General features: G+C 36.6%; 2 protein-coding genes across 2 annotated transcripts; both read left to right on the forward strand.

Moving 5' to 3' along the window:
• The first annotated feature begins 2,792 nt into the window (after positions 1-2,792).
• LOC106053691 (toll-like receptor 4) lies at positions 2,793-8,896 on the forward strand. The gene is made up of 3 exons (XM_056011422.1): positions 2,793-2,886; positions 4,163-4,314; positions 5,316-8,896. The coding sequence occupies exons 2-3, from the start codon at positions 4,176-4,178 to the stop codon at positions 7,934-7,936; spliced, it is 2,760 nt and encodes a 919-aa protein (XP_055867397.1). The 5' UTR covers positions 2,793-2,886; positions 4,163-4,175; the 3' UTR covers positions 7,937-8,896.
• A 2,443-nt stretch (positions 8,897-11,339) lies between these two features.
• LOC106071601 (toll-like receptor 4) lies at positions 11,340-26,800 on the forward strand. Its single transcript, XM_056011117.1, has 3 exons — positions 11,340-11,550; positions 21,745-21,906; positions 23,099-26,800. The coding sequence occupies exons 2-3, from the start codon at positions 21,750-21,752 to the stop codon at positions 25,708-25,710; spliced, it is 2,769 nt and encodes a 922-aa protein (XP_055867092.1). The 5' UTR covers positions 11,340-11,550; positions 21,745-21,749; the 3' UTR covers positions 25,711-26,800.
• Positions 26,801-27,132: the final 332 nt, after the last annotated feature.

The following is a 27,132-nucleotide window of genomic DNA, read 5'->3' on the forward strand; positions in this document are numbered from 1 at the left end:
CAACCTATTAAACTCTACTAAAATTAATCCTTTGATTGGTGTCATAGTTTTCATAACTATTATAATGTATAGATCTTCTGTTATAGAAATAATAGAAAAAAGGGCCTGGTGTTGTGCTGTGTTCCAACGGCCCAACAGACAAAAGGATAAGGTAAGAAGAAGGTGGAGTCTAACGTAATTCGCTAACCTAATAGTTCGCACTTTAAAGTAATGGGGTTTCTTTTACACAAAACCTGACTCTTTCTCTATTATTTCTCGGCTTTAAGCAATGTTTAGACCAAATCACAGACCTATATATATGCTGTATAGATACAGATCATTGATATTACTAATACATCGGTACACAGAGGCACATGACAGAGCATCAGGGCGTCGCGCTGTGAAAACTGGCGCACAGGTTGCTGAGGAAAAGCGAACAACGCTGGCAGAAGAAAAGGCCAGAGAAGAAAAGCAAAGCCAATGACACTAGCTCCAGCTGGAATAACCTGCCCAATGCGCAGTCGAACATTACTGGCTCACCTAGGTCTCACCAACCACATGAGGAGGCATAAAACCTCAGTGTGAAGCCCTCAGCCCCCTGGATGACAAAGTGGTCATCATCGAACCACGATGGACGAACTATTATTAGTCATTCATGTGAATCAGTGATTTAAAACTCTAATACGTCACTGGTTTTCCTGGCCGATGTAAGTAACCCCTCCTATGCTCTAAGAGCACTAGGGAAGGGAGAGCAATTGTAAGAATTTGTCAGCAATAAAAAATACGCATTTTTTATGTAACACCATTAGTTAAATTCCTAAACTTATAGGCATTTCAGGACAGCAGTCTAAAAAGTAAAGTAACAATAGTACTTAAAACACTAAACCATACTTGACATATACATAAACAGAACCTAATAAAATACTCAGAGAGAAACAAAGGTTAAGGGGCATTCATCATATGTGGTAACCATTCATTCATAAATCTCACGGTTCCTTTTTGAGCCTGTTCTAGTTTCTCTATGTTTTATATTTAGTTAAGAAAAATAAAAAAGAGGAAGGGAAAAGAGATACGTAAGAATATATTTGTTAACAAGTTGGTTTATTAGTTGTTCATTATGCATGCCAACTTGTTCGGAATAACTTGTAGACTATGTGTCTCACTGGTTCAATGAAGACAGGTACTTTGTCTCTCACTGGTTCAATGAAGACAGGTACTTTGTCTCTCACTGGTTCAATGAAGACAGGTACTTTGTCTCTCACTGATTCAATGAAGACAGGTACATCTCGCCAACGCCATTCCCTCATCATAATCTGTTCGTGTTGAGAAGCGGGTGTATCCAGGAGGACAGCAATAAGTCTAGTAAGCAATCAAGAAAAAAAAATAGTTAGGGGCTCTATTTTGTTATGAGTCTATCAAACGGACACACATGGGACACACTAACACACATGCACATATAGGACACATATACACACATAGGACACACATACATTTATAGGACACACATACACACAGCCTCAAAGTGAATATAACGTTGAACACACATAGAAGGCGTACATACACACATAGGACACTTTTTGGACACATATAGAAGGCGCACATACACATATAGGACACTTTTTTTTACACATATAGAAGGCGCACATACACACATAGGACACTTTTTGGACACATATAGAAGGCGCACATACACACATAGGACACTTTTTTTTACACATATAGAAGGCGCACATACACACATAGGACACTTTTTGGACACATATAGAAGGCGCACATACACACATAGGACACTTTTTGGACACATATAGAAGGCGCACATACACACATAGGACACTTTTTTTTACACATAAAGAAGGCGCACATACACACATAGGACACTTTTTTTTACACATATAGAAGGCGCACATACACACATAGGACACTTTTTGGACACATTTAGAAGGCGCACATACACAAATATGACACTTTTTGGACACATATAAAAGGCGCACATACACACATAGGACACTTTTTGGACACATATAGAAGGCGCACATACACACATAGGACACACATAGGACACTTTTTGGACACATATGGGAGACATACAAAATGTTTGTTTGTTGTTTTACATGTTTCGGATGTTCCTTCAGAGTTGAAGATAGTTTACTTCCTAGTCCAACCCTCCCGCAGGACGACGGTGAATGGGAGTGGGTAGGGTTTGAACCTGGGACCATCGATAAGTTCGAACGACAGTCCAGCGCGCAAACACACATAGGACACACATATATAGAACAAACATACACAGAAGGACATATATAGGACACGCATAAACACAGCTTCAAATTAAATATAACGTTGAACGTTCGTTCAAAGAAGATAATTACGCCCTACGTCTCAATCTAGATGCGCCTGTTCATTATACTCTATCAAACCAATTTTGTTAAATTTATAATTTACCAGTAAATAAGTGTATAATTGGTAACTTATTTTATTGATTCAGTTCATACATAGGCCATAAATAGCTTCAACTTGATCCAAAAATGGGTGTAGTAGAAATAACGTGTACACGCTAGACAGACAGACAGACAGATAGACAGAAAGAGTCGATACAAGCTTTCTAAAAAAAAACATTGAGTCGGCCAATGATTCGTTTTTCATACATTTTTAGTGCCCCGTGTCCAAAGGGCGAGAATCACTGAGAAATTCAAAATGACCATCTCACTTCTTAGTGTTGTAAACATTGCTGATTCTTTAGGCTTTGGAAATATCCAGGATCTAAAAAAAGACGGCCTAGTTCCTGATAATCTTATAATACTTCCACTGACATGGTGGTAACCACAGACATCAAACATCCAGTCAACAGGTGGATAATCGACACTTCAGTTCAGCTCGAGAGTATTTGGACTGGAACGTAAACTTAGAGAGGTCTGTGTTCATTAATCTCGCGAGCTTCTTGTTTTATGTTTTCACATGAAAGGTTATAGTAACTCAACTCTGTTGTTTGATACACATTTTAGACACGGTATTTCTGCCACTTCCAACTCTCGGAGTAAGTTGAAACTTTGTTCAGTTTATTCACAGTCGATGACAATACTTGGATCAAGAAGAAAAAAAAACTTAACAATAATTTAATTTTTCAGTGGTAATTAATTAGTTATGTTTTTCATAGAAAAAGGGATAGAGGCGTAGTAAGGGGGGGGGGCAAATGGGGTAGGTTTCTTCGGGCGCATTCCTCAGTGGGGGGGGGGGCGCATACGCAAGGGGGCGCAAAGAAACATGTAAAAATATATGCTTTTCTGGAAATTTCTTTAAATTATTTTAACGAACAAACATGTTCACATAGAAATAATTACTAAGTGCATGACTTGATCTGTCTTATAAATTATCGTTATGTTTATTTGAATTGCACAAGACTTAAAGTCGCGTTAAATCTGATGTATTCAACGTGTTAGATACCATGCACCGTGTTTGTGAGACTACGCCAATCAGCGTCTACAACGATCGCGTTTCCAATAACGTAAAACATATATAGCAGTGCTTTTGCTGTTGTTCCTCCTAAAAAAAGAATTTTAAAAGTACTTTCGAATGATTTTCTTGTTGTTAGTTGTTGTTTTTTAAATTTATTTTCCTTTTGAAACAATGAAATTAGTCAAGAGACTTTTAATACAGAATTTACATTTCAATTAATTAATAGTTATGATGGTAATGTAAGCAAAGTATTGTTTTATCCCAAAGTGTATCCAGGCAGACATATCTGAAAATCAAGTTCTCTATTACATACACACTTTAAGTCTATATCTCACAACAGGGCAGGGTGTGGCGGTGGTCAAGATTTGAACCTTGTATCATCGTGACGACACAGCGAGACGAATGACCGTGACCTTTTGTAACAGGGTTTAGAATATCAAACAAATATTAATTTCATGCCTAGAGAAAGCGTACATCCTCCGACGACATTCGGTACATTGTTTCGGATGTTCCTTCGGAGTCGGAACCTCCCGCAGAATACGGGGGATGGGAGAGGGCAAGGTCTGAAACCTGTCCAAACGACTGCCCAGGGTGCAGAACTTACGACTACTTAATTATGTACTAGTGAGGATTAACTAATGACTTTAACAATCCTTACTTAATACAACATAAATGTTGAACACATTCTATGGTTCGTTAGGCTATATCTTCATATTAATATTTGTATCTACAGTTCAGGCTTAATTATGTTTCACTTCATACAACCGATCACCTCGTCAATGTGTGTAGTATGTCTGGTCACCTTGTATCTAGCATGCGATCAATTGGTGCACACGTCAAAGACTACAGTTCTGCATTCCCGCGCTCCCAAGCAAGAAATTAAAAGTAAGTTGATTTCCTGAACATTAGTTCATTACCGTATGAACAACTTACTTTTACTTAAAATAAATTAAATGAAAGTTTGGATTAATAGAGTTACTGTTCATAGAGTTGGATAGGCCAACTAACCGTATCAGAAACCCCATTTGTAAACGAAACATGCTGAGTTAACGCCCTTAGAACACACCAGGTCGCCCTGTCCCAGTACAAGGACAGACCCAATGCCGCACACGAACTAGTTCTCTCTCAAATCCATGTCCCGATCGCCCTTCATGCAGAACGAGACATTCAAAAAGAATATGGTTCTACTTTTCCTTTCTATTATGTTGTCTTCCCATCGCTTTCTTTTTTCTGCTTCTTCTTCTTCTTTTTCCTGGTACTGCTCCCTGAAGGAACGTCTTTGCGAGTCCCGAAGGCCATAGATTTTTAGCTTGCGTTTTTTTTTACAATAGTTAGCAGGTAATCCTGGGGTCCAATCGCTGCAGTAGCCTAGTCTCTTAATCTCTTTGTTTGTGATGCGGCCATTTAATGTGATACCTAGGATCCTTCTGTAGCATCTCAATTCCATTGCTGGGATCCTCCTCTCTAGCTCTGCAGACTGAAGTCAGTATCCAAGACTGTATAATGTATAAATAACCATTTTTCATCAATATTAGAGAGTTTCATATATGGCGGTACAACCTATAAATAGCAAACTTTTTGGTGTCTCCGATAAACAAAATAAAGACAGTGTTGTAATTATGATAAGCAATGTTTCTAAAAGGTGATATGAAAATGTAGGTGCACATTTTAGCTCTGCTGACTTTGATCTAGTAAACTTTTCTGTTTGTGACTTTTATATTGTTGTCAATTTTGAAATTTAATTTGGCGTAGCCTACTTGAATTTGTTTGGTTTGTCGTGAGCTATTCAAAGGCATTTTTTCAGTGGTTCTCAAATCTATTTTTTTTTTTTTAAATTCTATTAAAAAGATTATACAACTAATGTGCTTTTTATTCTGTTGTTGTAGATGATTTAAAGTCTGGATTGATCCAAGTCTCAACAACTTTATCAGGGCAACAGTTCATTACTACGCCAAATACTCAAACCATCTCGGAAACAGACAACACTCTTTTCCAGACGAACGATTCACCCTGTACCATCGTATCTCTGACGGCGAACTGCTCAGGTCTCGGTCTGGTTGACGTACATTCGACTTGGTTTCCCAACCGAACCGAAACTCTTCTGTTAAATAACAACCTCATTAAAAAGTTAACAAAATCCTTTTCTCATCTCGCCAACTTGACGTCTTTAGATCTATCCGAAAATGTCATCAGCATAATAGAGTTGAACGCTTTTGAGGGTTTACATAATCTGAAGAGTTTAAGCCTTTTCAACAATAGGTTGAACTTTACAGATTCAAACAGCTTTAAAGACATTTTTAAACCAGTTATTTATCTACAAGAACTGAACATCATACAGAATTATTTATATACGGCCGGCATGCACTCATTCATATTTTTAGAACCGCTGACCAAGCTGCGAAGTCTGTCCTTGGGGTGTGATGTTGAGACTTTATATTTTGGAGAAGAGTTTAGAGAAATGTCAAACCTGTCGGTTTTGAGAATTTCTGGAAATATTAAAATTATAAACAACTCTTCATTTACCAACGTGGCTGGGCTGTCTGAGCTCTGTGTGGAATCATTAGACAACTTACACAACATTAGTCAGGGAGCCTTCTTACCTCTAGCGAAATTAAGAGTACTGAAAATGTTTCAGCTACCGATGAGCACACAATATGTACTTTCACTTCTGGAACCATTTGAAGGTAGAAATATGACTGAAATCAAGTTAGACACTGTGAGCAGCACGCACACCCGTTCTGATCCTCGAATTGAAGGATATATAACGTATAGAGACACCAAACATCTTCTTGACATTTGTCTAGAGACATTAACACTAATAAATTGTCGCATTTATTATTTAGCTTTGGATGCATTTCAGCATGTTGATATCTGGAATAAATGTTTGAAAAATTTGTATATTTCGCACAATACTATATTAGGTACTTTTACAGCCCTTTCACGTTTGTTAAAACTTGCGTCTTTACGGATGCTTACACTGAATAATTTTAAAAGACCTTGTTTTCAAGTATCAGATTTTCCACATAGCATATCCACCGTTCTAAGGAATGAGGGGACTTGTCCACCAAGCGATGAGCTACTTTATAACCCAGCTATCACAAGTCTGCTAAATACAAACATTCAAACATATTTGTCGGTAAGGCCATTTGTTGATATTGGATATGAATGCAATAAAAAGGCAATAGAAGTTATGACTATTTCAGAAAGTATTAAATACATCAATTTCAAACGTTCATCCAATTCACAGGGGATGATGTGTAAGTATGAAATTAGCGGGGCACAAAATGTGGATTACATGGATTTCTCGGAGAGTGGTTTATCAAATTTTACAGGTTCATTGAAAGGATTTATATCAATGAGGACATTGATAGTATCAGGCAATAATGTGAATGTTCTTAATGAATCTTACCTGGACACATTCCCTGCTCTAGAAAACTTGGCTCTTGCTAACTGTCAACTAGATCGTGAGTTTATGTCAATTCACAGCGGGAGATTGTTTCAAAATCTGACACGCCTACAGCAGCTTGATCTCTCTTCTAATTTGCTCAACTATTTATCCACAGACACGTTTATGTACAACAAACACTTGAAGTGGTTGACTTTAGCACAAAATCAGTTTCGGGAAATTCCGTTTTCTTTGAAGTACACACCAGAACTTGAAGTCTTAGATCTACGTCAGAACTCTCTCAATACGATTGACATGCAGAAAGCTCATGAACTCGACATCTTGGTGTCAAGGTCAGGCCAGTTTCAACTTCTGCTAGACGGAAATCTTTTAACGTGCGGATGTACTGACTTACATTTCCTTCAATGGATGAGACTGACGTCTGTGACTTTCGACCAAAATGGAAACTACACATGCCTTAACAATAAAGGGGAGAGAACGCACACGCTCTTATACCCGGAACTTGGAGCACTGTGGAGAGAATGCTGGGGTATTTTTTTCTTAAACATGGCGGTCATACTAATGTGTTTTTATCTTATTGGAAGTTTCGTCACGTTTATTCTGATAAAAAATGAGAAATTTATTGCTTCATACTTCTTGCAACTTATCGGAAATTTTAAACAGCATACGAAAGAAGATTACCCTATAGGTGTATACATTGGCTATTCTGATAGAGATTATTTGTTCCCATGTACGGATTTGAGAGAATTTATTGAAAATTCACTTAGGTTAAAGACATTTTTAATTGACCGTGATCTTATTGCGTCTGTGGATAAAGCCAGTGGGATAGTTGATGCTCTTAACGCCAGTTGGAGAATCCTTCTCGTCTGCAGCGAAAGTTTCTTGAAGGAAGACGATTGGTCAATGTTTACAATGAGGTCAGCTATTTATACACAAAGTCCAGCTAATCCTGCTCGTGTTATTATTTTAGTTCACAAGGATTGTCTTCCCTTGCTTCCTCCAGCGCTTCTGAGTTCCGTCAATGATGAAAATATTTGTGTTGTGTCGGAGTGGGCGATGAACTACGAGATGATGCAAATGTTGACCACAAGATTAACATAACTTTTTTTTTTAATTATTATAATTTTTAAAGTCGTCTTGAGCTCAATATCAAGGAGTCGATCTATTACTGTAAGTCTAAAGAAATTTAGAAGTCTGATATCGAATAGTACTTTTACACATCCCTTAGTCTGTTGCATACATATATACATACATACATATATAGATAGATAGATAGATAGATAGATAGATAGATAGATAGATACATACATACATACATACATACATACATACATACATACATACATACATATATACATACATACATACATACATACATAGATAGATAGATAGATAGATAGATAGATAGATAGATAGATAGATAGATAGATAGATAGATAGATAGATAGATAGATAGATAGATAAATAGATAGAGAGATAGATAGATAGATAGATAGATAGATACATACATACATACATACATACATACATACATACATACATACATACATACATACATACATACATACATACATACATATATAGATAGATTGATAGATAGATAGATAGATAGATAGATAGATAGATAGATAGATAGATAGATTGATTGATTGATTGATTGATTGTCATTAAGACATGACACTGCAATATGACATTCTACTGGGAAGTATTAAATGGAATGTATATTTTTCCAAAGATGAAACGCTTCATTTATTCCTTGGAATGTCTTTAACTGTTACATCGTACGACTAATAACAAAGCTAATAATAGAAATGGTAAATCCTGTAACTGTTTCGCAAGTCTTGAAAAACCAAATGTTCTAATCTATTTTATGCAACATTTTGTGGTTGATTAAGTTTCGCCTTTTTCTGCAAAATTCTAATAAAAAAATAGAAAGTCTGAGATCGTAAGGACGTGTGTTTGTAGTCAGTTAGATTTTGTTTAAAATATCATTTTAAATTATTGCTCCTTAATTTATATGCAATCTCAAGTGGAATCTGTGTATATTGTTATTAAAAGTGATTTTGTTTACAAAAATGTTTGTTCACACTTATTAAAGTTTATTTCAATGTAAATATAATGCCTCTACATTGGTTAGAAGGCGCTGTGGCTGAGTGGTAAATCGCTTGTCTTCCCAATGGGAGGGTGCCTTGTTCGAATCCTGGCGAAGACAGGAAGTTCGCGATCTTTCTTTAGGGCGACTCTTATGGGTAATTGACATTAGTTTAGAAAAAGTAAAAGCGGTTGGTCGTTGTGCTGGCTACATGACACACTAGTTAACCGTGGGCCACATAATCTGTCCTATAGACCGGATGGTCTGAAAGGGGTATTTTACTTTACTTACATTGGTTTACCTGCATTAGCTGTTTGGAGTTACAGTCCAAGGAGCACCCAACAAGAACATGAAATTCTGGTACTACTAAAAAAAACTAAACTTTACCAGTAAGTTATCTTAGTGTATCCAATGACTTTTGTGACAAGGAGCCTTTATGCAGTCCCAAAACTATCTTTCATCAGTATTATTATTATTAATATTTTATTGCTAATTAGTTTAAATCTAATTAAGGACACTCTTTAAAACAAATTCTTTGTGTATATGTGAGATTAAATTAAAGGCACATTCCTCATCCCATATGCTTGGACAAATTTGTACAAATAGCCTACTCCTTCTTCCTTAGTGCTATTAGAGCATGGAATGGGTTGCCTGAGATAGCCAGGAAAACCAGTGACTTGGCAGAATTTAAGTCATCGGTTAATAAGCATGACTGAATGCATGACGCGTAGGACGTAATCATCTTCTTTTTTGAAGTAACGTCTGTATCATATAAGATAAGAAGAAATAAAATAAAAAAAAAACAAAACATTATAAACACAAAAACGTTTTATAATATGACACGAAAAACTTGAGATAATTTATATAGTCTTAAAGTATTTAAAATAGGGGGGAGGGCAGTGGCTAGGTGGTTAAGCGCTTAGCTTCTTAACATGGGATCCTGAGTTCGAATCTCAATGAAAACTGGTATTTTGAATTTCGGAATTTTTAGGGCGCCCCCTTCCCACCCCCAGAGTTCACGCTGGCCACATGACACCCTGCTCGTTATCCATTATCCACAGAAACTGATGACCTTCAAATCATCTGCCTATACATCGCAAGGTCTGAAAGGGAAACTTAACATAAAGTGTTTTCGGGTGTGTGTGTGTATATACATATAGTGGTACATCTTAACCGACTGTTACGTGTGGTGGACTTTATAAATCATTAATGTATATTGTTCACAAACTTCGCGGAGTGACTCAACATTTTTTATTTGCCATCAGACAGAATTTTCCAAGCGAAATAAACGTGTAGTAGTCGACCCGAGACGTAGCATACCCCGCTTTTTACCGGAAGTATTCCTGTAGGCAGTATATTATCGAGCACGGTGTGTGACTGATCTTTCGTGAGTAAGAACAATGGACAGGGCGTCGCAATAGTTATCCCAATGTTCGCAGACAAAGCTTACAGCCATCTTGCGAAGTTTAAGAGCAACAGTTTCGTCGATGACATTTTTCTAGAAATATGCACTGATAAAAAAAAAAAAAACAATTGAAGGAATTTCGACTACATGAAAGACCTGTGGACTCCACGAAATATATGTGAAGCGGTGACCATGGTTAGGAGACAAAGGGCAATACGAGGGGGGAAAAACAAAGCTACAGAAAAAAAAACATGTAACTACTTTAATGACATCAAATATTGACGTGTGTAAAAGAATTCACACATAAATGTAGTCAGATGTGGAATGTAAAGCGAAAGATTACTCTCCACCCCTCTTTTTTTTTCTGTGCTCTCTGTCCCGCGAAAGTTACGTAAAGTAACTCTAGTCCGACTAGCAGAAATAAAAGAGTTATCTTTCCATGACTTGTTCGTGGTGTCCCGCAAGGTTGGGCCACGAAGAGAATTATATATAAATAGATTTAATTACCTTCGACTATCTATTGAATCATTGATAGTCTTTGTTTATCCCTCTCTGTTTTTTTTTTTTTTGCCTGTCTCTACCTAAATGAAGTGTTTTGGTTTATACGATGCAGAATACACATTACTTTATAATGGAAGTATTGATGAAGCCTTTATTAGTCCGCTACAAGAAATTAACCTTAGGTGTATTATTAGTTTTAAAGTTGGCAATAACAGATTTCACTAATACAAAAACAGTTAAAGATTAGGTTTTTGTTATTGACCGTCTAGAATCCTGTACATTATGTTTTTTTTTAATACTTGCTTGAGTTTATCCTTTTATATCAAAAGCACAAAGCATTCATCGCTTCTAAATGAACGCGTTTCGTGCTTTTGTCATTGCCTCCTGAAGTGTGACAAGGATGTCAACATCAACCGGTTTATTTTTGATACATTTGATTTCCTAGAACTAAATTGTAGTAGGGTATTAACTGCAAGAGTTCAATTGATCAGACTCAAGAGACCGAGAGACATAAGGTCTAAATCATTTTTCTTGCTAATCTGTGAAGGCATAGCCGTGCAGTCCAACTGTAGTAGATCGTGTTGCTTTTTTTAAACTTTTCTTTTTCTAATGTCACATGCTCTAGAAAAGATTAGATAACTATCAAAAGATATATCCTTTTTGGTGTTTCCGGCGCAGAGAATTAAGGAAGTGTTCATCATCTATATTATTTAAAAGGTACATGATTTTTTATTCTCTGGCATTTTAGCACTGCAGTTTCTCATTTCTTCCATTTGTGGCTCAATTTTGTGTTATATAGTTGGCAACATTGATGTTTCATATGGATATTAGATTTTCACAAGTTCACGACAATGACGACAACTTTTAATGGAAGTTAATTGGTTATTCTTATTTGCATATATGCTTTTTTTTTCCTTGTTTTTTTTTTTAACATGTATTAAGATGTGATTAAGTCTCATTTCAAACAAGAAAAAAAAACATAACGTTTACTTTGGTAGTACTAAAAATCTGTTTTAGTTTTTTTTTCTTTCAATGAAATAGAAAATAAACTTATCAATGCATGCAGTGAAGAGAAAAGGGATGTAAACCATGAAAACAAAAATGGCGCCTTTTTCTAGCTAAAAAAAAAATGCGAATATACAGAAGTCATAAATCTTTGGCACTTCAAAGGCGTACCGAGAATAGGGCTGGTGGGGCAGCCGCCCTGTGTACCGGAGTGAAAGAGGTGCCAAAATGTTTATCAGACACTACATAAGATCATATCTGTCGCTTCGTTCGTTAAATTCATTCGCATTATATGTAAGTTTTGTTTTGCTAATTGGGGACAGATTTTAAGTAATTACTGCCCCATTATCTTTTTATCTTATAAAATGCAGACGTTACTTACAAATAAGAACATGGTTACGTCCAACGCGTGTTGCAATAGGGAGATAATTTGGGAGGGGGAGAGAAGAGCGCTGCCAGGCCATGGTTACCAGGGAAACAAGTAGCTAGGTGAGTGTCTTGATACATACACCAATGATCAATAATATAGAACATCCCAAAATGTTTCATACTAACAAAGCTGTAGGTAAACAAGTAGTATGTTATGTGACTTGATATATTCACAAATGTGGAATAGATTAAAACAACTGCAACCAGATAGTTAGGGTTAAATTCAGTCTGAAATCAATACATATATAATTTTCTAGTTTATCAATAAAACAATTTTTTTAGCGGCCCCGAAAGGGGAAAAGACGCTATTAGTTTTGTGCGAAATGTCTGTCCGTCTGTCCGTCTGTCCGTCAGTCCCGTTTAGATCTCGTAAACTAGAAAAGATATTGGAAATCCGACTTCACAATATTTTAGATCATTCAAAGTTCTGATGCAATGGCTACTCTTTTTTTTCCTGAAAGCGAAAATTCTAATTTTTAAAATCAATTATGCAAGCAGTTTTTTAAAGAGAAAAAGCTAATTAGTATGCATTATATGTTAGACCTAATTTAGAAAGAATAGTAATCTTATAAACTTCATTTTCGTAAACATTTTTTTTTCAAATAGCGGAAAATTATTTATTTTTTTTGAGGATTCGAATATGAGATTGATTAAGTAGCTAACACTTGAGGATTAATTCTGTGGATTATTTGTGTTTCTGTGGTTTATTTTGTGATTCTGTGGATTTTTGTGTGTTACTGTTTAGAGTGGACGGCGCGAGGGTTGTGTAGTAAAGTATTGTGTAGTTTGTAGTGTAGTTATCGTCTCTTTTCTGTCTCTGTACTTGTGATAAACCCTTGTAAAAATGTCAGTTAAGACATTTTTTATTGAAAAAAAGGACCTGGATGGTGGACTTGTCCACTCCCCAGGTACCTTGCTTCTAAAGCTGTCAGGCCAAGGGGCTGTTAAGGCCACTATGGCGAGCCTAATAGAGTGCCTGAAACTAACACCGGACGAAGTGAGTTCTCTCTATCGCTTCGAGAACCCCTTTGTCTGGTTCCTGGTCCCAACATCCGCCCGAGTGAGAACCCGTATACTAGGGAAATCATTCGGGAATGATAAGGACTTCAAGGTAGATGTCTGTACCTTAGAAGACGAAAAAATCAGGGTTACCCTTCACTGGGTAGCACCAACCATAAACAAATCAAAGATAGGAGAAATCTTTGGAGCCTTTGCAGAAGAAGGCTCCAAGATAGAGCCAATCAAGCTAGGCAACTCAGATAAGTGGGCGGCTTGGATCAAACTCCGCAAACAGACTGAACTCCCCCATTATATTCAGTTACGATATGAGGACGATCCGAGGACCTACAAGGTCCTCGTGACCATCCCGGGACGTAGACAACAGTGCTGGCATTGCGGACAGGACCAGCACTGGTCAAACCAGTGTCCAAATAGGGCGAACCCCAGACGGGACCAAAACCCCACAGAAGGTGCAAAGGAGGTAGGAGGGAAAATCTCCTATGCCATGGCCCTTAAAGGGGAGGGAGAGAAAAAGCAATCCGAGATTGATCAACAGCTAAAAAAAGATGGCTTCACAATGGTTGAAAGCAGCAAAGGAGGGGGAAAAAAACAAATAGAAGCTATGGGAGCTACTCCAAGTGGTCTCCCCCCACCTAACAGCCCTGAAAACAAATCTAAGCAAAGTAAAAAAATTAAAACATCCGGAGGGGCAAGTTCAGCACCCACCACCCCAACCAAAATAACAAGAAAGAGGGCCCTCTCTCTCTCTTCCTCATCAGAGGATCTAAACGAGGATCCCCGGGTAGAGGAGGAGAAAAGAGAGGAAGAACAGTTCAAGCTCGAGCTGAACTTTCCAGACTCCCCGTCAGTGCTAGTCATAGATGAGGGCGAGGACCCTAACACACATTCAAACACATAAACAACATAGCAACTCTTAAAGATAAAACGCATACACATACAATAGAATAACAAACACGCAAACCAATCTCACACACTCATGGCAGACATCAAAATTTTGACACTCAACATCAGAGGGCTTAACAATAAACACACATACATAGCACACCTCACAAGGAAATACAAGCCAGACTTTATCTTTCTGCAAGAGACCAACACACAGTTAGAGTACAAGGCCAAAAAAGCAGTCTCTCTTATGGGCCTCCGGGAGGGTTATTTTAGTTTAGGTAGAAAGCCACGAGGGACAGCCATTTTACAAACATCCAATAGGTTTTCAATCACACACTCATATCAGGACAATAGCGGGAGGATAGTAATAATTAGGACAAGCTCACAAAAACACACATACACGTTAGTCAACATTTATGCACCCGCTCAAAAAAAAGAGAAACACGAGTTTTTTGGAATGCTAAGTGACATTCTACACACTCAGTACGCAGGAGAAAATTTGATAGTAGGGGGTGATTTAAATTACATTGATTCCCAATTAGACAAGCAAAACACAAACACAGAGGGTCCTGCTCCTCGTGTAACAATTAAAACGCATGACTATTTGGGGGGAGTCATCAAGGCTTTCCGGTTAGTAGATGCCTATAGAGAAGTAGAGGTCACGGGCCGGGTCACCACGTTCAGGGACAAGGCACACCAAATAGAAACACGGATAGATAGAGTGTATGTGCCAAGGGCGTGCGAAACAAAAAGTGTAACACATCTCATAGAGACGTTACAATATACAGACCACAAAGGAGTCTTAGTGGAACTGCTGAACCCAAAACTAAAAAACAAAAAACAAAAAACACCGATCTGGAAATTTAACAACGACCTCCTAAAAGACCCGCTCTATTTAAAAACAATCGCAAACCTCCTCAAAAATATAATACATGACTCAAACACACCCCATTTCAAAGTGACACAAATATGGACGCTAATTAAAAGCTCCATTAAGCAGCAAAGCCAAATACTGGCCACACTAGTTAACTCAAAAAGGAAAAAAGAAGAGGAAAGACTTAAAAGTTTACTAACACACGAAGAAGACGAAGCAGCCAAAACACATATACTAACACAACTAGAAGAACTATTTAACTATCAATACAAAGGAGCGGAATTGAGGTGCAAAAGTAAAAAAATAACCGAAGGGCCTAACAAACTTTTTTTATCAGCAGAACAAAACATTCAAATTGACAGAACTATTGACAACATTGTTGATAGTAAAGGAGAAATTATACACGACCTGGACAAAATAACAGACACATTTACGAAACACTTTACTAATTTGTATGACAAGGAACAGACGGACGACAACGCACAAAAATTATTTTTACAGAACTGCAAAGAAATACCAATTACAGAACAGATAGAGACAGACGCTCCCTTTACGCTAGACGAACTGAGGGCTGCTTTAGATACAACACAAAACAACAAATCCCCTGGCCCAGACGGTCTGACGTTTGAATTTTACAAAGCCTTTTTTCCCCAAATAGGACCCCTACTATTAAATCTATACAGCGACATGTTAGTGACAGAACAGTTACCTAGAGATTTCAACTTAGCATACATCACACTTCTACCAAAAAAACAAGAAAACAACACCTCACCTAGCGACTTTCGACCGATCTCACTTCTAAACACCGACTACAAACTCCTGACGAAAATGATTTTTTTAAGACTAAAACCCCTCATACCACACTTAATAGGACAGGACCAATACTGTAGCAACCCAGACAAAAACATCGACGAACTTAACCATTTTTTAAGAGACATTATATATTTCTGTAAAGACAAAGACTTGAAAGCAGCCCTCTTTTCTATTGACCAGGAAAAAGCCTTTGACAGAATAGACCATGATTACCTTTTCAAAATACTAGACAAGACGAAGATAGATGGAAGAATGAAGAAATACATAAAGCTAGTTTACACTGATGCCACAAGCAAACTCATAATAAACCAAACCCTTAGTGGCAGTATCCCTATTAGAAGATCTGTTAGACAAGGGTGTCCCCTTTCTCCCTTTTTATACACCCTTTGTCTAGAACCCCTTTTAGAAACCATCAGGCTAGATAGTGGAATCACGGGGATAAAAATCCCAGGCCCCACGCCCGTAGTTAAAGTTAAAGCATACGCTGATGACACCACCCTTTTTCCCTCCTCAGAAAAAGACATAGCCGCAATCATAGATAAGTTTATTCAATTTGGGAGGGCAAGCGGGTCAAAAATCAACATAAATAAATCTTGTATTATGGGATTGGGCAGGTGGGAAATCCCCTTAAACATCCCCTTTAACCTTAAAATAGAGAAGGCAATTAAAATATGCGGCATCACGTGGACAAGCAACCCAACATATTACCACACACAGCAGTGGGAAAATATTTTAAACAAAACCAAAAACACACTTAAAAGATTTCATTATACAGCAACTACTATATTTGGTAGAGCAATACTAGTAAACAACCTGGTCATCCCGAAGATAGTTTATTTAGCAAACATCACAGAACCTCCACCAACTTTTATACCAAGCATAAACACAATCATTAGGAATTTTATATTTAAAAGCACTATCAGGAACATTAAACACACAACACTTATACAAAACAAAGAGGATGGGGGGATAAACTTACAGGACATCAGAACCAAAATACAAGCACTAAGATTAAAATACATAGGACAAGTAGCCAAGAACCCAAACAATTTTCCATTAACAATATACTACTACGGCTTAAGGTTAAATAAAATAATTCCAATAAAAAATGACACCCCACACCACTTTGGTACAAACACACATCCATTTTACAGATCCATATCAAGAATACTCCCCAGCAATGAACATCTAATACACAGTCAATTAAAAGACACATATACAACACTTAAGAAACAGTTACAAGAAAGATTATTCAATAGGATCAAATGGAGTAGAGAGTTAGGTGTAATAGATTTCAGAGACACTTTTATAAATCTACACAGCAAACACATTACACCCAAAGCCAGAGAAATAACATACAGACTAATCTTCGGGATGACCCCTGTAGGAAGTAAGAAAAGAAATGTACACACATGTGTTTTATGTCACACAGATAATGGTAACAATGAAAGCCATATGTTTTTAAAATGTAAAATATTTGATAATGTTAGATGCACTATGAAAGTCCTACTAGAGGCAAACTGTAACACCAATGTTAACCTTAACCTAGCTATTGTTTTAAATAAATTGCCTAAAATCAAAAGTAAGATGATTCATAAATTTAATCTAATAATAGTGAGTGAATACAGAAGTCTTGTGTGGCACAGTAGAATTAAAGTTGTTAATAACAATGTATCTTTAAATCCTTATAATCTAGAGTTAATATTTAGAAAAATAATTGAACATAGAATTGATAATTATACTGGTTAGATAGAAATTGTAATTATTGTATAATTTATTGCCCTTGACTAAATTGTCAGACCTCAGAGATAAAAATCTAAATACTGTAAACTGTAATCAATCTGTAAAGTTACTCTATTTGTATTATGTCAGTTAGTTTAAGTGGTTATGCGAGTGTGTGAGAGTGTGTATGTACCTGGGTTAAAGAGAGTTTGGGCTAAGAGATGCGGGATAGGAATCAAATTGAACTTTATTTATCTATGGAAAACTACAAAGAAACTGTCTTTTAAAGGGAAGTCAACACTTTTGAAGAATTATTTCTCCCTCGCGGTTACGTCCTCTTTGATCACATGATCGGAGAGCATGTCACAAGTCAACATCAAGTGTGTCTGTACAACACTCACAGAACACGGCAAGCCCGTGGAAACGTTACAAGAACTCTATGACAATGTCTATATCTCAGCGGCAGCCTCATTCTAGACATACTGGGAAACAAAGGAACAAGAAAACAAGACGCAACTGAATGGAGCCTGCGAAGAGACTAGAAACAAAAATAACCAAAACCAATAATCCTAAAGAATATAGACAGGGACAGACAATTGAAAGTCAAGAATCTTTTATGAATAATGTAATAGTTTAAGACAAATTAACTATTTTTTATTTATTTATCATTTTTTTTTTTTTTTTTTTTTTTTTTAAACCCCTCGTAATGAGAGAAAAAAGAATCCTTAATCGACACCCCTATCCTGAAATAATTTACACATGACCCTAACAGAACCCTGAACAATTGTGATACAGCAGCACCTTTGCTTGGTTAACTATCCCAGAACGATTCTAACAGACCCAAGGGCCACCTTGATGATGCTAGAGTAGCCCTCTTACATCTCAAGGAGACCTTTAAAAATTGTCGTGAGAGGGATTAACCTGTTCCCTGATCAGTCTTTTTAAATACATAAGGCATACAGGGCAGCTGTATAAAACCTATATTAGCTTGCCTTGCCTAATTACTTGCTACTACCTGGGAACATAGCATTGCTACAAAGTCAATTTCAGGAGAGATTGTTAATGTTGCTGTGCAGCTTTGTTAATAAACTCATTTATGTAGAAGATTGTTACTGTTAAAGCAAAATACTGAGGCCACTTATCAAGGAAGTCCTTTCTCTCTGTATTACTTTATAGAAAAGATATTGTTCTGTTGTGTAAAATTAAATATTATTATATGTCTAAAATACTATTTGACGAGACAGAATGGAGGCTTAGGATGAAATCAGTCACTTTTTCCTCTTCGTACTACCACCAAGAGCAATACATTATGTCCCCTTTAACCATAAAGTGACAATGACAATGCCAAGTGCTTAAAAGGAAACATAAACTAATTGGATACAATCACACTACAGATTTCCCTTTGTTTCGTTTAATTTTTTTTGGAAAATGTCTACAAGATAAGATAACTTAAATTCAGTTTGACTACAATTGAAGGCGTTGTCAACTAGTGGATATTAAATGAATTGTAATTTCTTGACCACTCATGTTTTATTTTTATTTTTTTGAAAATGACTACAAATTAGTAGATATTAAATGAAGTGTAATTTCTTGACCACTATTGTTTTATTTTAATTTTTGAAAATGACTACAAATTAGTAGAAATTAAATGAATTGTAATTTGTTGACCACTCATGTTTTGTTTTTAATTTTTTGAAAATGACTACAAATTAGTAGATATTAAATGAATTGTAATTTCTTGAAAAAAAAAAAAAAAAAAAAAAAAAAAAAAAAAAAAAAGAATATGAGATTGAGCCTTTTCAAAACAATTACGTTACATTATTTATTCCGAACCGAGGGTCCCGGGTTCGAATCCTGGTGAAAAATGGGATTTTCAACTTCTGATTCTACCCAGCTCTAATGGGTACCTGACATTAGTTGGGGAAAGGTAAGGGCGGTTGGTCGTTGAGCTGGCTACATGACACCCTCGCTAATCGTTGGCCACAAAAACAGATGGACTTTACATCATCTGCCCTATAGACCACAAACTAGTTCGGCCAGGTTCACATCTAACTTTACATTCACTTTCACTTATCCTTTGATCTGCGGGACGGTTGGGGCACTACACAAGATCTGTTAACCTTCTTTCTCCATTCTTATCTCTCATTTGTCTTTGATATAATTTCATTCGGATGTTCTTTCTGAAAATATTGAAGCCTACCTGGGTGGACCACTGGTCGTGCGGTTTGCGCGCTGGGCTGTCGTTCGGATTTATCGACGGTCGAAGGTTCAAACCCTGCCTGCTCCCATCCCCCGTCGTCCTGCGGAGGGTTTGGACTAGGAAGTAAACTATCTTCAACTCTGAAGGATTATCCGAATTATGTAAAACATTTTACTTCGGGGGCCGATTTCGAGTTTGTGTTTTGTTAAGACTTCAGCGCGGTGTTGATTCTTGGAAATATATCTAGTGTAGATCTACGTCTGACTGGAAGTAATGCGTAACTCAAACTACTTCAGTAACACCGGCGAAAGGCCTAAACAATCAAATATGTAGTCGACGCTGATGTTGTTCTATAAATATATTTAATAATCAAGAAGGGAATCGTCCGATGTCAGCTATGTCCGTAAATCCGTATCTATTCTACTGCTCTACAAGAAGCGTCTTCTTCTTTTTAGCGTCGCTTAGAGCGTTCTTGTTTTTTAAAGATCTGTCACGTCACTTGTCGCTAAGTAAAACTTTACCCTATTCCCGAAACAAATAACTAATTCCTAATCATGTCATAACAGTTTCCACACAAACTGTCTTTTGTAACCTTGTTTTAACTTTATTTTGTTCGTTTACTCTGGATTAACAGAAACTATCAGAAGATTGATAGAAGATTAGATATTTCCTCATTCCTCTCATCTCCGTCTGTTGTCCCGTCTGTTGCGTAAGCCACAAGCCAGCTTCTTCCAGCTGTGTCTGAGTATAACCCACTATCCTTACGTCTATCTGCTTGGCCTCTGTTTACGAGGCGTTATCATCAACAACAAGCTTTCATGGGAAGACCACCTTAAAACTCTGACAAAGAAAATAGCCCAGCGACTCTTTTTTCTATACAAACTCAACAGTTTTAAATTAAACAAGAAGATCCTTGAGACATTTTACGGCGCGACAGTACAAAATCTGCTAACATACGGAATAAGTTGTTGGCAAGGCAACGCCTCAGCTAAACTGTTGCAACGTCTAGAAAACATCATTAAAAAAGCATCAAAAATTACACTCACAACATTACCACATTTAAAGGAACTTTTTGAACAAACGTGCCTAAGAAAAATCAAAAAAATTTTGGAAGACAACGGCAACCCGCTCCATCAGAACTACGCCAGGTCGTCGCGAAGTGGGCGACTGCTGTCAATCAAAACAAGAACGGAGCGGTACAAAAACTCGTTCGTACCTCACTCGGTCAGACTCTATCACCGCCACTCATTGATCAGGGAACATGAAATGCACCAAGATACCTGTGTGTAGTCGCTGAAAGAACTCTTTATGTTGTCTGTTGTATTTATGTGTATTTTTCTGTTGTGTTGTCTTTATATGAGAAACGAGTCCTTGTAATCACAACAAATTTCCGTAAGGATCAATAAAGCAGTCTTCTCTTAGTCTTACACATAGAGTCTCCATGTTTTTCCGGACCCGTTCATCTTCCTCTTTCCCTGGAGGTTCCAACTGATGGCTTATTTTGTAATGTTGGATGCAGGCCTTGAAGGGACTGGTCTATGTGTCCACGGCGTCTCTAAATATATATTATGTTAATTTTTAGCATCAAGAAATATGTCTTAATTGTGGTATTAGACGTCTTGGTAGTCTTGGTAGCAACTTGAACTTCTTCATGTGACTTAAAAGGCCAATCCTTATACACATCCACGGCCATTGGTTAAGTTAAAAAGTTTGAACAGGACAGAGAAAATTAGAATTGGAATAATAAATAAATAGTTGAGACAACTCTCTTATAAAAATTCAGCGTTTACCAACTAGGTTATCTCCCTTACATTGAGTGTTTTTTTTTTTTTTTTTTTTTGAAATCAAATACATTTTTCTGTTGTTTTTCTTACAACACCTATTAATCTGTAACAGACCTTTAGTTAATTATAAAATTTGGCTAAGATATGTGCATACATTTTATATCCATATTATTTTTCAGACATCATGGATTGGAGAACAACGTCGTGGATGCTTTCAACGTTAATGTTTGTAACGGTGATAGTTTATTTTGTTCTTGATTACAATGTGAATAAACTTAACAACCGTGGATGGATTAATAATCATTTGTTAAAACATCTCCACAAAATAAAAAGGACCAATAGTAAGTATATAGTAAAAAAAAAAAAAGAAAAAAACTTGCCCTTTTAAGACGTTGCGATCTAAAGGGCAGATGATGTTAAGGTCATCTGTTATTTTGACCAATGGTTAACGAGCAGAGTGTCATGGGGCCAGCACAACGACAGACCACCTTTACTTTCCTAGGCTAAAGTCAGGTACCCATTAGAGTTGGGTTGACTCAGGGGCGGCCTTAAACTACCGAAACTCAAAATCACCGTTTTTACCGACATTTGAACCCAGGACCCCAGGTTCGGAAGTCAATCGCATAACCACTCAGCCACCGCGCCCCCAGTAAGTATATAGTGCCATATTAAGTTTGTAAAATGTTTGACATGTTTCGGATGTTCATTCAGAGTTGAAGATAATTTTCTTCCTAGTTCAAACCTCTCGTAGGATGAAGGGGGATGAAAGCGGGATGGGTTTTGAACCCGGGACCATCTAGACGGCCAAACGACAGTCCAGCGTTAAATACCACTACACCAAGAAGCCATTATTTACTTTAAACTATTTTGTTTTTGGTAGAATCATTTTCTTTTGTAATAGTAATTACTCTGAGGTGGTCAATTGTAGTTAAACTGAATTTCCATATTTTTGTACCAATAGAAATTACCTTATCTTATCTTATCTTATAATGTTGATCCCACTGTTGTATGGGTGTAGTTCTATGGTCTGAGGGACTAGAATTTTTTTTTTTTTAAGTTTTATACTTCGTTAAAACGTTGTGAATACGTGTAAGTTTGATAAGATAGAGGAACTAGAACATGCTTAGAAATGTCATGTTCATCCTTTTGGAGATTCCAAAGAAAGACCTTGCAATCTACAAGGCAGATGTTGTAAAGGCCATCTGTTTGTATGACCCATTTATTACGAGGTGTCATGTGACCAGTACAACGACCGACCGTCTGTACTTTCCCCATAGCATAACATAAGAGTTGGGTGGACTCAGGGGCACTCTAAAAATCCCGAAATTCAAAATCAGAGTGAGTGTTCCATTTTGTATCAAGAAACATTTTTTTTTCTAAGTATATTTATTTTATCTATTTTATCCACTCTCAGATATAACTATTACAAATGTTGTTTTAGTACAATTAACAACAAACTGTCAAGCGTATTTTGATTTTATTCATTTCATTAATCCTATAAAATAACGCTTGTTTTATTTTATTTTCCTGTAGATATTCAAAAAGGTGGTTCAGGCCAAGAAAAATTAGACATTCATACATCAACAAAAAACCGTTTAGATTTACAAGATCAGGACCTCTGTTATACGCACAATACTTTTTTGCAATCCAAAGTTTCCCCCTGTAGCTATATCTGTGGCACAGTCAACTGTTCTGGTCTCTCTATCAAGGAGATACAACCCTCGTGGTTTCCAAATGAAACACAAACTATTCTATTGAATACAAACTTTATCAGCAGATTGAACAATTCCACTTTTTCATATCTAACGAATTTAATATATTTAGATCTATCAGACAATAACATTGAATTGATAGAGATACACGCTTTTAAAGGGCTACATAATCTAAAGACTTTAAATCTTTATAATCATAACTTAAAGTTTGATAACTCTAATGAGTTTCAAAAAATCTTTGGGCCACTTACCAGTTTAGAAGAACTAAATATCTTACAGGATCCCCACAAAGTAGGAATGTATTCATTTAATTTTTTAGAGAATTTGCCAACACTTCGAAAATTATCAACAGAATATGATTTAGAAACATTGTCTCTCGGCGAAGAGTTTAGAAAAATATCAAACTTGACATTTCTAACACTTTCTGGCAATGTTAAAATCATGAACGATTCTTCATTTAGCAATGTAGCTGGATTAATTGAACTTCATTTGGAATTATTAAAAAACTTACACACAATTAGCCACAATGTTTTTTTACCTTTAAAGAAATTAAAAGTACTGAAAATGTATGTGATAGAAATAACCGCACAATTTGTGCTTTCTCTTTTGGAACCGTTTCAGGACAGGAACATGACTGAGATCAGTTTAGACATTGTGAGCTTTATTCACACACGCACTGATCCTCGAATTGAAGGGTATGTCACTTATAATGACACCCAATATCTTTTAAATATTTGCTTGGAAACATTGACTTTAGGAGCACTTTACATTTACTATTTTTCTGCGGACGCATTTCAGAATCTTGAGACTTGGAATAGATGTTTAGTAAATTTGGAAATTTCTCACAACCAATTATTTGGAAGTTTTACGACTGGTTCTCGATTGCTGAAGTTAACAAAATTACAAAACTTTACGTTTACAGATGTGTTTCGTCAATGTTTTCGATACAAAAGTTTTCCTCAAAGTTCTTTGGATAATCAAGCCTACTTAAAACAAAATAATGACAGCGCTCTTCAGGAAAGAAAGTTAACTGAAAAGAAATACGATATAAGTGTGTTTGCAGAAATGTATGTTCCAAGAAGTTTACATGGTGCACCGTGTTGGTCCCTTGAAACTATAACAATATCTGAAAGTATCAAATATATAAATATGAGACGCCTGGTTGCTTCCGACTGGATGCTTTGTAACTATTACATTGAAGGTGCACAAAATGTAGAGTATCTGGATATCTCTGATAGTGGGTTTAAATATTTTACCGGTTCACTTCAAGGATTCATTTCAGTTAAAACATTGATAGTATCAGGAAATAATGTCAGTGTGATAAAAACGTCTTACCTGGACACATTCCCTGCTCTAGAAAACTTGGCTCTTGCTAATTGTCAACTAGATCGTGAGTTTATGTCAATTCACAGCGGGAGATTGTTTCAAAATCTGACACGCCTACAGCAGCTTGATCTGTCTTCTAATTTACTCAACTATTTATCTACAGACACGTTTATGTACAACAAACACTTGAAGTGGTTGACTTTAGCACAAAATCAGTTTCGGGAAATTCCGTTTTCTTTGGAGTACACACCAGAACTTGAAGTCTTAGATCTACGTCAGAACTCCCTCAATACGATTGACATGGCGAGCATTGACCAGCTTGACAAAATTGTGACTAAGTCAGGTCACCTACAACTTTTACTAAGTGGGAATATTTTATCCTGTGGTTGTAACGATCTTCAGTTTTTACACTGGATGAGGTTGACTTCAGTGACGTTTGATCAGAATGGAAACTTCACATGCATTAACAATAAAGGGGACAGAACTTATACTTTAATTTACTCTGAACTTGATGCATTGTGGAGAGACTGTTGGGGAAGTTTTTTCTTATATCTGGCTTTGATAATCTTGTGTCTTTATATGATAGGAATTTCACTAGCTTTTATAATGATTAAAAATAAGAAATTCATTATTTCCTATTTTTCGCAGATTCTAGGCCTTTTTAGAGTACATACGAAACAAGACTACCCTATAGGTGTGTATATTGGCTATTCTGATAGAGATTATTTGTTCCCGTGCACGGATTTGAGAAAATTTATTGAAAGTTCACTTAGGTTAAAGACATTTTTAATTGATCGTGACCTTATTGCGTCTGTGGACAAAGCCAGTGGGATAGTTGATGCTCTGAACGCCAGTTGGAGAATTCTTCTCGTCTGCAGTGAAAGTTTCTTGAAGGATGATGATTGGTCAATGTTTACAATGAGGTCAGCTATTTACACACAAAGTTCAGCAAATCCTGCTCGTGTTGTCGTGCTAGTACACAAAGATTGTCTTCCCTTACTTCCAACAGCTGTCGTAAGTTCCGTCAATGATGAGAATATTTGTGTTGTGTCGGAGTGGGCGTTGAACTACGAGATGATGCAAATGTTGACCACAAGATTGACGTAAACAAAATAAATGATAGTATACAATTATTGAATGCCTTTTTGCCTAGACATACTTATCTTTGTCAGTGTTAACCTAACATGTATGCATACACTCTTAAATATTTACAGCATTTGATGCAAAGCTGATTCGAAAATACCCACCATAATTACTTTATGTGCAAATCACACCTCGTGCTTACGACAGTCTTTTTAAACTTGACAACTAACATTTTTAAAATAATTGTTTAATCTTGACAAGTAGAGTCCCCTTTCAGCGCTTGTGATCTATGGGGCAGATGATGTAAAGGTCATATGATTCTGTGGCCAGGAAAACGCCTAACTTTCCCCAGTTAATGTCAGGTACTCATTAGAGCTTGATGGACTCAGAGGTGCCCTAAAGATCCCGAAAGTAGAAATACCAGTCGTCACCAGGATTCAATCCCGGGACCCCCAGCTTGAAAGCCAAGCTCTTTACCTCTCAGCCACTGCGCCTCCAAGTACAGCTTTGGGAAAATTTATTTGCTTCTTACATTAGGTATGAAAGTGACAATCCTGTTAATTGTTAAAGGGTAAATGTGACTTTAAAACATGTTTACTTGTAAAGAACCAAATAAGTTTTTGTTATAATTTTACCAATAACTAATAGCTAGTCTAAGTATCAACGTTATTAATAAATATAAATATTTATCCTAAACTTTTCTTCACTGGACTAGCATATCATCTATTTAGTAGTAGTCTCTTCCTCTCGCTCTCTTTCTCAATTTTTTCACCAGTAACCACAAATATTCTTGTTGTCATTGCTTATGTCGTAAACATAAAAAGTTGATTCTAAATTTTAAATTTTAAAATGTAATTTCTAGTAGACGCAATGAACTTTAATAGTCTGAACCCATAAACTTAGAGTTATTCCCCGTGGTTAGAATTGACTTACATGGTTAAATGTGGGAAGCGTGGTCGAGAGGCGCTTGAACTTGGCTTGTCTCGGCTATCTAGAAGGGGGCTCGAGGTTCGACACCCGACTCGGGCAGAGTTGCGTTTACTGAGCGCCTAAAGGCAGCACGGAAAACCAACTCCTAGATACCCCCTCCCCCCCCCCACCGGTCCACAAATGAGATTGGACCAAAGCGCTCAGAGCATGCTATAAGCATGAAAGTAGCGCTATATAAAAGCTATAATAATAAAAAAAAAAATCGCAACTTAGAGAAAATATGATACAAGGAGAGATGAGATCATAATGAGATGAAATACAAATACGTTTTCGCCATTTTTTTTATTTATTTTTTTATTTTAAAAAGGTGTTAATTATTGACATTCTAAACTATAGGTATTTTCATAATTATTTCAATTGGTCTGATATCATAGTTATCACATTTATCAGTTATCAGAAAATAGTCCACACTATGAGATATTTCAGATATTGGATAAATCATTGCTAGTACTAATG

The sequence above is a fragment of the Biomphalaria glabrata genome, chromosome 14, assembly GCF_947242115.1.
Source record: "Biomphalaria glabrata chromosome 14, xgBioGlab47.1, whole genome shotgun sequence".
Lineage (NCBI taxonomy): Eukaryota > Metazoa > Mollusca > Gastropoda > Planorbidae > Biomphalaria > Biomphalaria glabrata.

What these genes read in the sequence shown, in the direction of transcription:
- LOC106071601 (XM_056011117.1), top strand. Translation starts at nt 21,750, where the DNA reads ATGGATTGGAGAACAACGTCGTGGATGCTTTCAACGTTAATGTTTGTA. An exon ending in CAAAATAAAAAGGACCAATA is followed by an intron (nt 21,907 to 23,098) that starts GTAAGTATATAG and finishes ATTTTCCTGTAG; the next exon opens with ATATTCAAAAAGGTGGTTCA.
- LOC106053691 (XM_056011422.1), top strand. Translation starts at nt 4,176, where the DNA reads ATGTTTCACTTCATACAACCGATCACCTCGTCAATGTGTGTAGTATGT. An exon ending in TCCCAAGCAAGAAATTAAAA is followed by an intron (nt 4,315 to 5,315) that starts GTAAGTTGATTT and finishes CTGTTGTTGTAG; the next exon opens with ATGATTTAAAGTCTGGATTG.